General features: G+C 36.1%; 1 protein-coding gene across 2 annotated transcripts in view; it reads right to left on the bottom strand.

Annotated features, from left to right (window-relative positions):
• kdrl.L (kinase insert domain receptor like L homeolog) overlaps positions 1 to 16,022 on the bottom strand; it is a 126,115-nt gene that overhangs the window by 44,339 nt on the left and 65,754 nt on the right. For both annotated transcript variants that reach the window (XM_041572715.1, XM_018229801.2), the window contains exons 10-11: positions 7,078 to 7,228; positions 2,223 to 2,340 (exon numbers count right to left, since the gene is read on the bottom strand). In XM_041572715.1, coding sequence (XP_041428649.1) covers positions 2,223 to 2,340; positions 7,078 to 7,228 — 269 coding nt within the window. The remainder of the gene's footprint in view (positions 1 to 2,222; positions 2,341 to 7,077; positions 7,229 to 16,022) is intronic.

The raw sequence follows: 16,022 nt of genomic DNA, 5'->3' as shown, positions 1-16,022 counted from the left end.
TCAGAGAAGAGGGGTGAGAAACATGTAAGAGTGGGAGTCCTATGTGTTGGAGTAACATCAAATAAATAAGACTACAGACTGGGCCACAAAATAAAGCAGTTTTTGCCAGGTAAACCAGTATGCATGGGTCTGTAACTGGGAGTAGATCCAGCTAGTAGGTATTTACACAAATGTGAATGACTGAAGATATACTAATATTGTGCTTTCATATATGTGCTAATATTGTGCTTTCATATATGTTATTACATTCCAGGCAGAGGAAGCCACAGCATCCTCTTTTTTCACTAATAGAAAACCCAAGTTGTTGTACCTCTATTGGTGCTGTAATGAAAGCCTACAGAGATATGAGCAAGCACTTTAAAGGCAATTGTCTCATGTGACAGTGCTGAATTACATTGTCTAATGTGAACCATTTTTTCATAATACAAGAAAGCTATGGAAAACTATAAAAATATAGCTTTATAAACAGAGCTTAGTTATGTCATCAGCCTTTAATCGTTCTTAGTGATGTCACTTGCATATGGATGGATTGGAATTTCATGACCAGCAGCCCCATTGAACTACTGTATATCTTCATATCTTACTTTTGAACAGTAGGAAAAATAATATATGCATAATATATATATATATATATTTGTATTAGAACTGGTTGTATTGGTTCCAACTATCTTGTGTACGTTCTCTCATTGGTTTCCTCTGGGAACTATGGTGTCTTCCCAAGTTTCAAAAACATATATTCATTTTGACTGGCTCCTGATTAAATTGACCCTAATGTGTGTGAATGTTTTAGGGTGTTAGATTGTATATGTAAGCTCCACCGGCAGGGACTAATGGAAGCGATTAACAATCTCTGTAAAAACTGTGTAAATGTGTAGGAGCTATAAATGGTAGAGAAGACCTGCACAATGTTTTGCAATGTTTACATTTGAATGACGCACCTACACTGGCTTTTTTAATTCCCAGTACAGCATACAAACAGGTCAATTATAGGTAATACATTTCCCTTGAGTCATCCGAATAATAACAGCTTTCAAGTATTACTTTGAGTTTGCTTTTGCTAATAGTGCTACAGTATTTTGCCTTGTTGTCAGTAAAGAGTCAGCTCGTCACAACAGGAGGCCTTGCTGCAAACTTTACAGGACAATATTGAGTAACACTTAAATCTGGACAACATCATGTCATGAAATAATGTGCTCCTATATACCATTGTATTCAGTGGATGTGTTCTCCCTAAGAGAAGGATCACCTTAGTGTAAAGAAGTATAAATAGTGAGCTTTAAATGTGTGTGAGACATGAAATGCATTAATGGGAGCCAGATTATCCAGAGACACCATTTATCAGTCAGATCTTTCCTGCCTCTGAATTGCTGTAAGTTTTGAGTGATTGCAGTTGTGTTGTCATGGTTTTTCTCTTAAATTATCAAGCTATAGTAAAATATATAGTACACCAGTGTGAGTGCAGATCCTCTGGAACAAATCACTGGGTTCAAACATCTTCTAAATACACTGGAAACTATTATTGGCACCAGGCTGCCATTATTTGTCGTTGGCTGCTCAGGAAACCAAAGTATATTTTATCGGACATTGCATTTTTTATATTTAAATCCATGAGAAAACATTTTTTCATCTTCAATTTTTTATACTGTAGAAGTCAAGGTGCTATCCTATCAGAAATGTTCAAGCCCCTATGATACAACTCAAGGATGGCATTAGTAGTAGGGTGTATCTTGTAGGGGTGCAGGGAGTGCAATCACACATGATATATTAGGAGAGTGGGGGGCAACAAGATGGGAGCCATGGCCCAAATCTTACATCATGACTAATGGGTTTCTACTTAGGCCACTGCTTAGTAAATCCTATCTCAGCTGGTCATGATCTTTTGAAGGATATTCCTACTGTATCTGCAAAGCACAAACAAACTTCCAAGAAAATCCTGTGCCACCCCTCTAGCACTTTCACATTTCCAGAGATTTCACAGTCAACTATATGACTTGTTTGTTAGTCACATCATCAAAACTATGCTATGCTGAATGCAGAAAAGTGATGTCATCCACATATTCATTTCACAAATGAGTAATATTGTGTGTTTCTCTGCATATGACCAGTCACATTCATTATGTTTATTGTAGTTAGACTACAGAATTATTATTTGTAATCTCTGTACAGTTCAGCTAGTGGAACCTGACTTCAGTAGGCACATCAGTGCATTTCATATCACCTACCTTATTCTTCCCCATAATGCTTTCCTCTATCAGTGGATTTGTGTCTGAAATAGACTGGTTTGTGTGTGAGATCTCAGGTATCACAGGAATCCTTGGAATGGCATCGGTTACTGTACACCTAAATAGACAACATACAAAACAGATTTAGAAGTATATTCATAAATGTATTTTTATTTCTACTAATATGCAACATATTTGTACAGAAAAGAGGCAGTTTGAAGACAATATTAAGGAACTTTATTAGACAAGATTTAAATAAGAGCAGGCGCTGCTCTGCTTGGCAACATCAACTATCTACCAAACTGAATCAAATTTTCACAGAAATGCCTTTTTAGTCATTGTGGGGCACATTCACTTAGTTCGAGTGAAGGAATAGATTAAAAAAACGTAGAATTTCGAATTATTTTTTTGGCTACTTCGACCATCAAATTGGCTACTTTGCCCTTCAACTACGACTTTGACTTCAAATCGAACGATTCGAACTAAAAATCGTTTGACTATTCGACCATTCGATAGTCGAAGTACTGTCTCTTTAAAAAAAACTTCGACCCCCTACTTCCCCATCTAAAACCTACCGAACCTCAATGTTAGCCTATGGGGAAGGTCCCCATGGGCTTTGCAAGCTTTTTTTGGTCGAAGAAAAATCGTTAGATCGATGGATTAAAATCCTTCGAAATGAAAGATTCGAAGGATTTAATCGTCCGATCAAACTATTTGCGGTAAATCCTTCGACTTTGATATTCGAAGTCAAAGGATTTACATTCGGCAGTCGAATATTGAGGGTTAATTAACCAGGATTACCAGGCCTTGCTGATTCCAAATGGGCAATCAGACCAGTCCTTTAATCAACATTGTAGTAAGAGTATTAATTCTGTACTGTGAACTTTGTGTACTGTGTAATTTCTGTAACTGTGATTTTCTCATTGTTTTGTACAAGGATCAGAAATTGGATTTACTTGACCCGAAACTCTTTACTCAGGAGAATGGAAGTATTGTGATATCACAGAATTAATAACGGCCATATCATCAACAGACATCTGTTTTTTTAATAAAGAATATGAGCCACGTGGTACAATGAGCTGTTCTATAGTATATAAACGGTCAAGACACAACATGCCCTTTATAATGTCTTTGTCATATATCAAGTCTAGACCACATAGCATTTTCCTAATTGTGGCTGATTGCTAGACCATTGTTCTGAATTCATTGAGTTATAATAGTTGGTGATGTTAAGGGAGAATAGCTGTAAATTTCAGAGGTTTGCCTTGGGAAAAAGCGCAAATGTTGGTCTGACAATCAGGAACATAAGTGCAAGTCAGGGATTTGAGAGGAAGCAAAGTTCCTCTGAAGGAGAACAATGGAAACAATCAGGATCCTTTTGTAGGCTTCAGGAGAGGCAGAAAGAAGGAGAGGAAACCAGACAAGACCAGGAAATAAAGCCTTGCATCATGGCCCACAGGAATCCCTCTCCAGCTTCTGTGAGCAAGAGATAAGGCCGCAGTGCTCACCAGCACAACCCTGAGCCTTATTCCACACATGCAGCAGTTCTCTTAAAAGGAAATAAACTTTAGTTGGCCCTTTCATTAATTCCACTAATCTCATTCATGTTTAATTAGAAGGCGCCACGTTATGTTTTGGCAAAAGGAGTTTCCCCAACCTTTGGCCTAGCTGAGCCTGCACTAATATTCCAGAGGCTCGCAAGGTCTAGTAATTTATAGCAACCAATCAGATATTTGTTTTTAAACGCTACATGGCAAAGTGTTGTTATGGGTTACAAGGCTAGTAGTAAACATTGTGAACGTTTAATTACATTTTACTTCCCCCCCTGAGTCCTCCACTAAAAGGAAGGATGTTTGGGCCAGTTTTTATGGACTTCATATTGAAATAGAATTATGAACATTTGAGGAAATTCATCAATAGATAAATATGTGTAAGGGCAAAGAGTTTTTTCAGTTTTGAGTCTCTGAAAGTATTTAGCGGCCCATTCGTCGGCACAAAGAAAACTGTGCACTGGATACACAGTAAAGCTTCGTACTGGAAAATGATTAATAAGTTGTTTGTAACTGTTACATGTGGTTCTGACTACATGTACCATGCAGTCCGCTACCATTCAGTCAAAAATTAAATTTCCACAATGGCTTTGTAAATGAAAATACATATTCTGGCTGAAGGAGACTAATGCAATACATGTATGGAACCTATTATCCAGAATGCTTGGGAACTGGGGTTTTCCAGATAAGGTGTCTTTCTCTAATTCGGGTCTCCCTACTTTAAGGGGGTTATTTATTAAAGTCTAAATGCCAAAAACTCAAATTGTTTTTTTCTATAAAATCCGCTTTTTAGTGAAATAAAAACTCGCATTTTTCATGATTTATTATACACCAAGGATGGAAAAAGTCCTGCCGAGATTATATATAAGTCAGTGGGAGGAGTCTGGAAGATATCTTGATTTGAGCTGTGTTTTGTGCAAAAAAACGAAGATTTCATGGTTTTCGGGCAAAAATCCAAAAAAATAGATTTTTTTTTTTTTTGGGTGGAAAATCTAAAAAATTCGTATGATTTGAATTTTTGGAGTTTTTCCCCGAACTGGAAATGTATTGACAAATAACGGGAAATAACCCTTGCGGAATTTGGTCAGAGTATATTTCAGAAAATAATTCAATAAATTCGGATTTTGATAAATAACTCCCTATGTCTGCTAAAATTAAACCCAATAAGATTGCTTTGCCTCCAAAAAGGATTTTTGGTTTCAAAATGTTCCCAATATGCTTTATTTTCAATAATATTGCTTTCTATTGAAGTCCCAGCATCTCTATTTATATATGCTCGTTTCCAACTATCCAGCACTCCGTCCGTGAGAATTAGAGTTATTACATAGTGGGCAAACAATGTTTCTCGTTTTTTCTCAAGTACATTACAAGGAGACAGGAGGTCTCGAAACATCAGACATTGTTTGCTGAACATGCAATAAACTTTAATTCTTCTGGAGTGTTTGCCTCTTGTATAATCACTTTATTGACCGAGAAAAGTCTGTTTACACCCACTCTATTCAAATAAATAAGTCTCAAGCCAAGTGTGCAATTAGCAAGGGACCTTATGCCGATTGGAAGCATCCAAACATTTAAGGCGCAAACATTACTGAATCCATAACTGGAAAAGCAGAAACGTGGGTTAAGTTATTTAACCTTAAGTAAAATATTTGAGCATATATATATATATATATATATATATATATATATATATATCTTTCAAAGACGATCCACACTCACAGGACTTAGTGGATAAATAGATTGGTTTATTGTCTCCACAATTAAACCAATCTACAGTATTCGTCGTCCACTAAGTCCTGAGAGCGCGGATCATCTTTGAAGAAATCTACAGTAGTCTGACCTGCACGTGTGTGTATTTTTTGTTTGAATGCCATTAAAAGGGTATGTTACACTGTGTATATCTGATCCTATTTTTAGTTAAACATGTAATTTATGACCACACTAAGCCCATATTAATCAAGTTCAGTAGTCTTCCTTATCTTATGTTTCACCCCCTGCAAGTGACCTTTACTATGGGACCCTAAATGAACTTTTGATGCCATTCTTAAAAGTCTAAGCTTTAGAGCAAAGAGAATGAGAACCGGCTGCCCTTCGTGAGGAGGGAAGTAAAATAAGAGCTCTGAGGCAATGCCATGAATCACCCTCACTCTTACAAAGTTTGAATGTTACAGTGACAACACCAATATACAAGATATATATTTTATTTGTTTGATTCGCAGCAAGATACTTCACTAAAAGGAAAAGTGGAGCACTTACAGTCCTTATTTGCGTATAATCGTTGCTGAGTGTTTATTATGCTTATGATGATTTATTATAGGTTAATGGGTTATACAAAAAAAAGAAAGGAATCCCCGCAGAAGACTAAATTCTTCATTCCTATTGGCTGTCAGCCAGACATGCCTCTTATTAAAGCACCTGCTGGCAAATAGATGTGTCGCTGCTATCTAAGGAGAGCCTGAGGGGTGCAGGACATATTTTATAACAATGTCAGTAGGTGCTCAATGTTTCTTTTTTATTTTGGGAAAAAAAACAGACAAGTGTAGAGGTCCAACAAACCAGTTAGATATATGACAGTTGGTATTTACAAAAGTCATTTAGGAAGTAAACTCCACAGGTGAATTTAACATGCTTGAGCAGTGACATATTCACTATAAAGAAAGAAGATGCTGCATTTTAATGGATTTTAAGGGAATAATGCAGGCTTGTTTTTTGCTAAGCATGAGGTTGGTAGTCAAACCGATGGGAATTGACCTTTAGGGACTAAGGATTCATAAACCATTTACAAGAAGGAAATACAGATGCTGGCTTGGAATAAGTGGATCTTTGGCTGATATGGCTACCTATGTGCTAAGCCACATCGGGTCATTTGAATTGCCGTTGCACACTAATGTCAGGAATATTGTAAACAGGTTATATAATAGGAACACTGTGGGAAGTGATTAGTAAGCTTGTGAACAGCTATGTAGAGAACAGGAGTATTGGCCTGGGGCAATATTACATTTACATTACATACTGCAATGATGACTCTGAGATGGTCATGCTATTTCATTATCATACTTTAACAAAGCATAATATATAGTCAAGCCTGATGAAACCATTGTCCCTTTCTCCTCTTCTGAATTCTACCTCTTCACTATTATATTAGAAACGGTTTATTAAAGACTGGCATTTCCAAATGAATTTTTTCATTTGTTAAACATTGGGTAATAACTGTTTTTTACATTGCCTATATGCCGCATATCTTTCACATATCCACTCAATCAAATTCCCAGCCCATGAAACACGAGAAAGTAAGTCTGACTCACACTGTGCTTGAAGGAGGACATGGTTGAAACTCCCAGCGAATTTGGGGAAGGGGATTTCCATAAGTTGTGCAGCGGAAGTTGTGGGGTTCACCCAAGAGCAGTGGTTTGGGTATGTTAAAGTCTGTCTCCTTCTCGTAAATCTTTGGCTTAACTGGAATAGAGAGAGAAGGAGAGACACAGTTATTATGCAGCATGTGAACATTGGCTTAGATGAGATTCATACAAAGATAAAACACTGTTCTAGCACATAATCACTTTATAGTAATTAATCCTAGCACTAAACCAATAAACTGCAATCCAAGCTAAATTTGTTATTTTGGTTTGATTGTTTAGCTTATACATACTGCATCAAAGACATACTTTGGGAACTAAAGGTTTAGCCACTGTTACCAGAAAAGAAATTTAGGTTATCTTCAATAATCGCATCCTAATTACACCTAGGAATGCAGCTTAACCAATTCTTCAGAGATACATAGTAGAAATAGTCTGCGATATTACTTATGGATACATCCCGGAGTAAAGTAACTGGATTCCCCAGCTCTCCTCTTTTCATATTATTATTTTGATATTATTTAACTGTTAATTAATAAATGCTGACCATCCATATTTTTTTTTTTGGTGTCACTTAAGTGGAACTTAGACTTTGGCCTCTGCAAATCTGGGATTTAAGAAAGCGAACCAAAAGTAGAAGATTGCTTTTTTTGTGTGTGTAATTTTAATAAATAACTTGCAGAGAAATACTGAAACACACTTCCAGATGGAACAATTTATTAACAGTTCAACCTATGACTAGAAGATAATAACTCTATCCAAAAGATAGCTCCCCACTGATATAGATCATCTTTCTATTGAGAGTAGGATGACATTTTAGTATTGGTTAGGTTAATAGTGGCTATTCCAAAGTATATGACCTCAGAGCATTCCTATGTTCGATTTTCATCCCCGCTCTGCATACCATGAGCAGGTGTCTCCCCTACAGACCATACACAGAGGCTCATAAAGGAAGAGGGGTGAAGAAAGGTGGAACTCAATCAATCTTTATCTCATTAATAGCAACAATATATAGAGATGTCTGTCAAGAAAATAGAAAGAACCAATAAATAAAACTCAGAATAATGTGGGATGTATGTAAATGCCATTGTAGCGATTGAAACGCTAATCGACACTCCAGCTAATATGTGACATATCATTTCACCATGTTAGTGCCCCATAGAGAATCAATATCAAGACAGGTCTATAATTTATTTATACAAGAACACGTAAGAGATCCTGTGATAGGGTGCATAATAATTACTGATGACTGGGTCACTATCTTGAAGCAAGCAAACCATGTAAAAGCTATCAAGAGCATACACGTGGGTTATGGATTAACAGGGGGCTATTACATTGAAAAATCTCAAATAAAAAGATATTTGCTTTTAATGACTCAAAGAAGTAGAAAACTAAATGCTAGCTGCTGATTGGTTGCTTTGGATTAATAGACCTGCAAAAGCTTTGCCTCCCCCTCATTAAAACATTATCTCCTTAGTGCTCTATACTGACTTTTATTTGGAAACAGCACCTAAATTTTCTTTAGATTAGTAACCAGTGGCAGCCAATCAGGATTTAGGTTTTTACTGATCTTATTTAGTTAAAATATTAAAACAACCATGCAATTAGTTACTTTGGACAGCTTTTTGCAGGCCCTTTAATCAATAAGTATCCACAAAAATGATATCAAGCATTATAACATATGTCTTATATAATAACGAATGTATACATTTTTATTTTTCAAAAGGCACATAAGCCAGAGGGGGCTCAAGCATGTTGTAAGGAAGGCAGCCAGCCACCCAATGGCAATGGCAATTTATGCAAGACTAAAAGTCAGAAAATCCCTTATAGAAGCATTTGAAACTAAATGGACTATTATTACACCTTCACTTCTTTATTTTTATTTTGGCCCAATGCAAAGTGGAAGTTGTATTGTCCTTTTAGAGTGCCAGATGAGAATGTAGTCTATGGCAGAAAAATAGAATTTTTAGTATACTATTTTTCAACAACAAATCAGTACTCATCACTAAAGTGGGTCTGATTGGGTTTATTTAATGTTTACATGATTTTCTAGTAGACTTAAGGGGGTTTAGTTATCAAAGAGTGAAGTTAGAGACCACCACAGTCCGCTAGAGCCTCTATCCATTTATTTCGATGAGATTTTTAAAGGCGTATTTATCAAAGGGTGAAAGTTCACCCTTTGATAAATACGCCTTTAAAAATCCCATAGAAATGAATGGAAAGAGGTGTTATTTCATGTTAGCAGACTGTGACAATCTCTAACTTCACTCTTTGATATATATAACCCAAGGTATGAAGATCCAAATTACGGAAAGATCTGTTTTTCGGAAAAGCCCACGGTCCCATACCTGTATAAAAAAATGTTCAACATGATCAGTACAGCTCCCATTGACTTCTATGGAACCGTGACTGCTTTTATTTTTATTTATAGAGATTTTTGTGATTTTAACATTTCATAAATTACGAATTTATAGAGTTTTTAGAGAAAGTAAAACAGATTCATACAATTCATGAAAAAAAAAGGAAATTGGAATGTTATTTAATTGGCCCCTTAGTAAAAGCCATGTAACGGGACAGAGGTTTACAGGGAGGACAGTCTGCAATAATATATCATAATCAAGGTTAAAAACCATAAATGGTAAAATGAATAGGAAGTGGGAGCTTTGGGAGCAATTTTCTGGCAATGCATTTCAGGAATAAGTACACTTCTGGTAATTACATATGAAGCCAACTGATGGTTATCAGGGGGGGAAAGGTTTCCGATTAACACACTACTTGAAGTAATTAAGCAAACAAGATATTTCAATGAAGAGAGCTCAGTGCAGGAAGTGTATCATCTCACTCATTGTGTTGAGCACTTGGATACGCACTGATGAATCACTTGGGGAACTTTTATAACTATAGGTACAATAAAATCTATTCTGCAGAGACCTATTGTATATACGGCGGCGCTGCTTGTTTTTCCTTGATAAAGTGTGCAAAATCTGCAAAGTATTATTGTTTAATATCCTGTGACTGCATGCCAGGCCTACCATTTTATACTAGTTTACAGCAGTATAGATATGGCTGTTTAATACAATAAAGGACTGCAAACACCAAAAATGAAAGGGCTCCTTACAGGTGTATAATGCATTATTACCCTGCTATAACAGTTGTGTATATGTGCACAATATTCATGCTATGTTTTTTTTTTATCTGTGGCTGTTTTCTCCATTTAGTCATCTTTGGGAGATCATTTTAATCATTATTCACCTTTGAGTTCATTTTTAGTATGACGTAGAGAGTGATATTCTGAGACAATATGCAAGTGGCTTTCATTTTTTATTATTTGGGATTTTTAAGTTATTTGGCTTTTTATTCAGCAGCCTGCCAATTTCAGCAATCTGGTTGCTAGGGTCCAAATTACCCTAGCAAACTATGTGTTGATTTCAATAAGAGACCAGAAAATAAATAGGAGAGAGCCAGAAAAGAAAAATGAGTAATAAAAAATAGCAATAATAATACATTTGTAGTCTTACAGAGCATTTGTTTTTAGATGGGGTCAGGGACCCCCCATTTCAAAGCTGGTAAGGGTCACAAGAAGAAGTCAAATAAAAAATTAAGACCAACTGAAAAGTTGCTTAAAATTGACCATTCTATAACATACTAAAAGTTATCTTAAATGTGAACCACCCCTTTAACACCAAAATTATGTATTTTACTGATGTTCTATTGACTGTTCAATATTGTAATATAGTGCAAAAAAATGCTAGCAGATTCCATAAAAATTCCCATAAGCACAGGGAAGAATCCTGGGTCACTACAAAATTAATTTCTGTGAGCAGACATTCCTTTTCTTATTTCTATTTTTTCCCCAAAACAGTAAAGTATTGAAAGAATGTTTTTTACTATAGTATGATTTAGTAAAGCAGACATTCTAGTTGTTTTTGGACTGAGTAAAAAAAAAAAGGCCAGGGGCTATAAAATGCAGAGCCACTTTCTCATGCAAATGACCAAAAATCCAAAGTGCGCCTCTTCCCAGACCCTAGAGTGACCTTGGGCTGAAGAGAGACCAAATCTGGGATTGTATGAAAGGTGGAATGAATATCTTTGACCCCAGGATTTTTTGGAACGAGTTCCAAATAGTTGGAAGCTAAAAATGTAAGAAAAGTGAGAATTTTGGCCTCATCCTCCATTCCTCTCCACGAATAGAAGATGGTATGGCAGTGGAATGCATTAATAAACATTGCTTGTTTGGGTTACGTCAGCATTCATTCCACTCTCATGCCTAAACCATTAACTCTTCCACACTGACGGAGATGGAAAATGCATAGCTAAAAGGCAGCAATGGCCAGTGCATGGCAGAAAGTGTAATTATGGTGACAGATCAGAGATTTTCAGCCTGTTCCTTCCAGGTTTTTAAAGGGGTGGTTCACCTTTATGTAAACTTCTAGTATGTTATAGAATGACCTATTCCTAGCAACTTTGAAATGGGTCTTCATTCTTTATTTTGTTTTTAATTTTTTAATTATTTTGTCTTATTCTTCTGGCCTTTCACTGACCACAGCAATCAAAAATGGTTGTTTTTTAAAGCTACAATTGTATTGTTATGCTTACTTTTTAACAGATAACATCCTATTCAGTGTCTCTCTTCTATTCATATCCCAGTCTCATACAAACCACTGCTGGGTTGATAGGGTAAGTAAGACCCTAGCAGTCATATAGTTGCTGAAATATCTGAATAACTGGAGAGATGCTAAACAGAAAGCTAAATAAATGAAAAAACACTAAGAATAGAAAATGGACTAATATTATATCAATGTCTACGTCATACTAAAAGTTAATTTAAAGGTGAGCTGCCTCAGTATCCACCAAAGGCACAAAAGGAAGGTTGTTGTTATATAAAACACAAAAAACAGGAATATAGTGTAAATTATATCCTTATAAACGGCTTAGTGATGTCCTCGGTTATAATCGGAGCTTAGTGATGTCATTTGTGTCACATGACTCACTGAATCTTGTGTATTATAATAAATAAAGTTCCCCCTGTTGCAAAATATGAGGGTATTAGAAGTCACCTGGAGTTCCATGACCTGTATAAAAACATGGATAGGCCTCATGCTTTTATATGGTCATGGAACTGGTAACATATAATATCCTTTTTTTACAATAGGGAGTACTTTATTCCCTATATATATATTCTTACTTTAATGTGCCCAATCTGCAGCTAAAACTTGCCATTCACAGTAAATGAAAATGTGAGTTTAACGATTTTAGTTTATCCCTATATCTGAAATAAAAAGGAGGCTATGCCTATGAGTAAGTGTCCCGACAGAAATGAAACGCGTTAGGCCATACATATTTGGATTTTTAACCACTTTTTGGTTTGATTTTTTTTTTTAAGAAACCTACCATTTTTGCTGTTGCTCCATATCTCTATATCTGCTCAAATTAGATACTGTAGTCATGCTCAATGCAAAAATCCATCTTCCAAAAACAAAGCTAAGGTGCTAACCTTGGGGTAAATACCTGTCAATTAAAAGTTCACTAGTTCAAATACAGCCTTAAGTCATGGATAATCTTCTGACTGCCCTGCTTAAGTGAATTATAATTTCTGGCTCTCATGATAGAGACCCCGGATGCCTAGTACATTTCTGTTCTAGAATCAGTTACAGGTGGGGCTGACCACTATCCCTGCATTTGGCTAATACATGTAGTATAAACTTTGACGTTTTAATGCAAAACGTTATAAAAGAAAAAAGAAAGAACACATAAAGGCTATGGCACATTCAACATTTTGATCACTGCTATCAATCACATGAACTTATTTAGTTAAGAAGGGGGGGAAACACTGGCTGTAATAAATATATATATATATATATATATATATATTTTACTGTATATTACTGTACTGCCAATTATATTTTAAACATTTCAATTGCTCTTGATTTTACCATTATCGCATCTCTTTTATTATCATAATACCTTATAGTTAATGTGTAAATGAAGTCTACAGAAAATTATATCTAAGAGTGATTACAGCCTAGAGTATTCTTTATCAATACCCTTTTATTATCATATTACCTGATCAGTGAGTTTAAAAGTGGTCAAATTATAAAAAAAAATTATAAACATTATTAAAGCCCTATTGTTATAATAATGTCTGAATAGTGAGTATAAATGTGGGCTATAAAAAATTATATATATATAATGGTTAACAGGTTTTTAGGATAACAGATTCCATACACATATATATACCGTATATATATATATATATATATATATATATATATATATATATATTTGTGTGTGTGTGTAGGATCCGTTATCCGGAACTCTGTTAACCAGAAAGCTCTGAATTATTCCATAGACTCCATTTTATAGTTCCAGTTATTAAAAATGATTTCCTTTATGATATGATTAATCCTTATTGGAAACAAAATCAGCCCATTGGGTTTATTTAATGTTTACATAATTTTCTGATAGACTTAAGACTGATAATTACATTAAACAAAAAAGTAGCAGAAAGACCAGAAAAAAACCCTTGGAACTTTTCAATACAATAGTTTGAATTAAAACTAAGTTACTACATTACTATGAGTAATACCTACAGCTCTGCTAAATGAGTTAAAATACTCCACAGCATGGCATATTCCTTTATAGCTGTTGCTATAAAGCATTAACAATTAATATTTTAGATAAGAACCATAAAAATAAGCTGGAAAGAATTATTCTGCATATAAAAAACACCTTCTCCCTTAAGATAGTGCCCCTTTAAACGATTACTTGTGCAGTGTTCCTCAATGTCTGTATCTTTCAGTATTTCTTTTTTTAGGTTCACAAACATCATGCATTGAGGAAATGAAAAAGTAAAACCATGTGCATTCTTCAGATTTTTGGGAGGCTGGCAAACCAGATTTAATTTAACAACAGGTAACCCTTTGTAATGAATCTGAGATAATGTTTTTCTGTGAACCTTTCCTTCCACTTCAAAGTAGATGACTAAGGGAGGTCAGGGATCAGAGGGCTGCCTAAAGGCAGCCAAGACTCATGGAGGCAGGGGTGAAAATTGCTCCCATTTGCTAGCTAATTAGAGACTTGGAAGGTGTCTGTGCATACAACATGTCTTCAATTTTGTGTGTGTGTGCGAGTTAAATAGCTGAAAATCTTACAAGCTAAGCTGCACATGTGTGCCACCTGGTATAGGGGATTTTTGATGATCGACATCGTTTTTTGAGACTTTTAAGCATAAGTCAGTTGGGCAGCTACATACAGCAATTAATGGTGAAAAGTACTTATAGTTTCCTTCCACCACGTCAACAAACTTTTCTTTCTAATGATAGTATAGCACAATTCTAAAGAAACCAGCTGTTTTCACTGTGTCAGAAGAAGAAGCCAGAGTAGCAGTTACAAGCATTGTAGCTGGTAATTTTAGGACTGCAGAGAATATTTTTCTATTGTTTATTAAGGGGTACAGCTACAGGGCTGCAGTGTTTTTGCACAAACCTATGCCCTGGCCCCAAATAAATAGAGCACCTTTCAAAACAAGAAAAAGGAAAACTTTAGTATGAAGGGGCCAATGCATAATGCAGGTGTAGGGTGGATTTATGCATAGGCTTATCTAGACTATAGACTAGAGGTCCAGTGTAATCAGGGCCTGTCTAGCTTTTGTGATCTATTATTTATTTTTCTGAATCTTTTAATATTTATCAACCCGACCCTTGGATGCACATGTGCCTGGATCTGCATGCATACAGGCACACATACTACATGCATGTGCCTGAACGCATGCACATGTGCACCCAAGCTCTCTGGGTTCAACGTGCTCCAGTGACATCATTGGTGTGTGCTTGGGGGCCTTTGGAAAGTGTTGCCTAGGGACCTTACATCTCACTGGGAGTACTTGTATGTTGGATAAAAGTATGCAATAAAGGAACTAGTGGTCATTGCAGACATATGTACTGGGTACTTTAAGAAGGTGACCATGCAAGAATATTCCACTGGAGACCATGGGCCTCTTTTTTTGTGAAACAGACCCGTTAGAGCAAAGAATATTCCTCAGAGTGCTTTTGTTTTATGATTAATGTACAGTGTAAAACCATACACATTAAAATCAAAGCTTACATTTCTATTAACACTAGAACCAGATGGGGCTCATGAAGGGTATAATAACAATGCTTACGTAGGAAGCCAAAGGAACTCAAATAGACTATGACAGCAGCCCCATATGGGAAGTGCAATCTTTGCATCATTACAGCATACATTACAGCATACATTACTGTATGCAAAGAGAGGCTGGATAGAGAGAAGGGGATAATGGATCACCTCACTAGCTCAACAACAATGTGGACGGGCTATAAAGGATGTGGAAACCAGCTGCAGTTGTGAGCAGGGCTTGGTAACAAGCAACCTGCACACGACCCAAATATGATCTGGGTGCGCCCATCCCATGTGTAGTGGGCCCCTCCATACTTGCAGGGCAGGGTGCAGAGTGCACAAATACATAGAAAACTTCCACTTTTGCACTTTGCACCCTGCATTGTGTAAAGAACCTCTAGAGTCTTCTGGATTTGGTGCAAAGCCTCTATGTTTGGAGGCAACTCATTATGATAATCAATGGCCTTGCTCTGTTGGAATCACAACATTTTTGCTTGTTTCATTTAGCTTCACAGTTTATATTTTAGTCTCTGCTTCCTTGTATGTGGAACTGCTAGGATTGCTTTTGTTTTTATCATGCATTAGGTTTCATTAGGATTCTCTCATTAAAAAACCCTACATCGTATGGAATGACAAGGGGCAAAGGGAATGGCATTAGTGATATCATAAAGAGGATATGTGTGCATGAGCCCACTCAATTCTCTGAAATCTTATAGACTGCTACCTACATGGGTCAATCCCACCCTCATTGAATACAA

The sequence above is a fragment of the Xenopus laevis genome, chromosome 8L (assembly GCF_017654675.1).
Source record: "Xenopus laevis strain J_2021 chromosome 8L, Xenopus_laevis_v10.1, whole genome shotgun sequence".
In the NCBI taxonomy this organism is placed as follows: domain Eukaryota; kingdom Metazoa; phylum Chordata; class Amphibia; order Anura; family Pipidae; genus Xenopus; species Xenopus laevis.
This window is presented reverse-complemented; position numbering and strand designations above follow the sequence as displayed.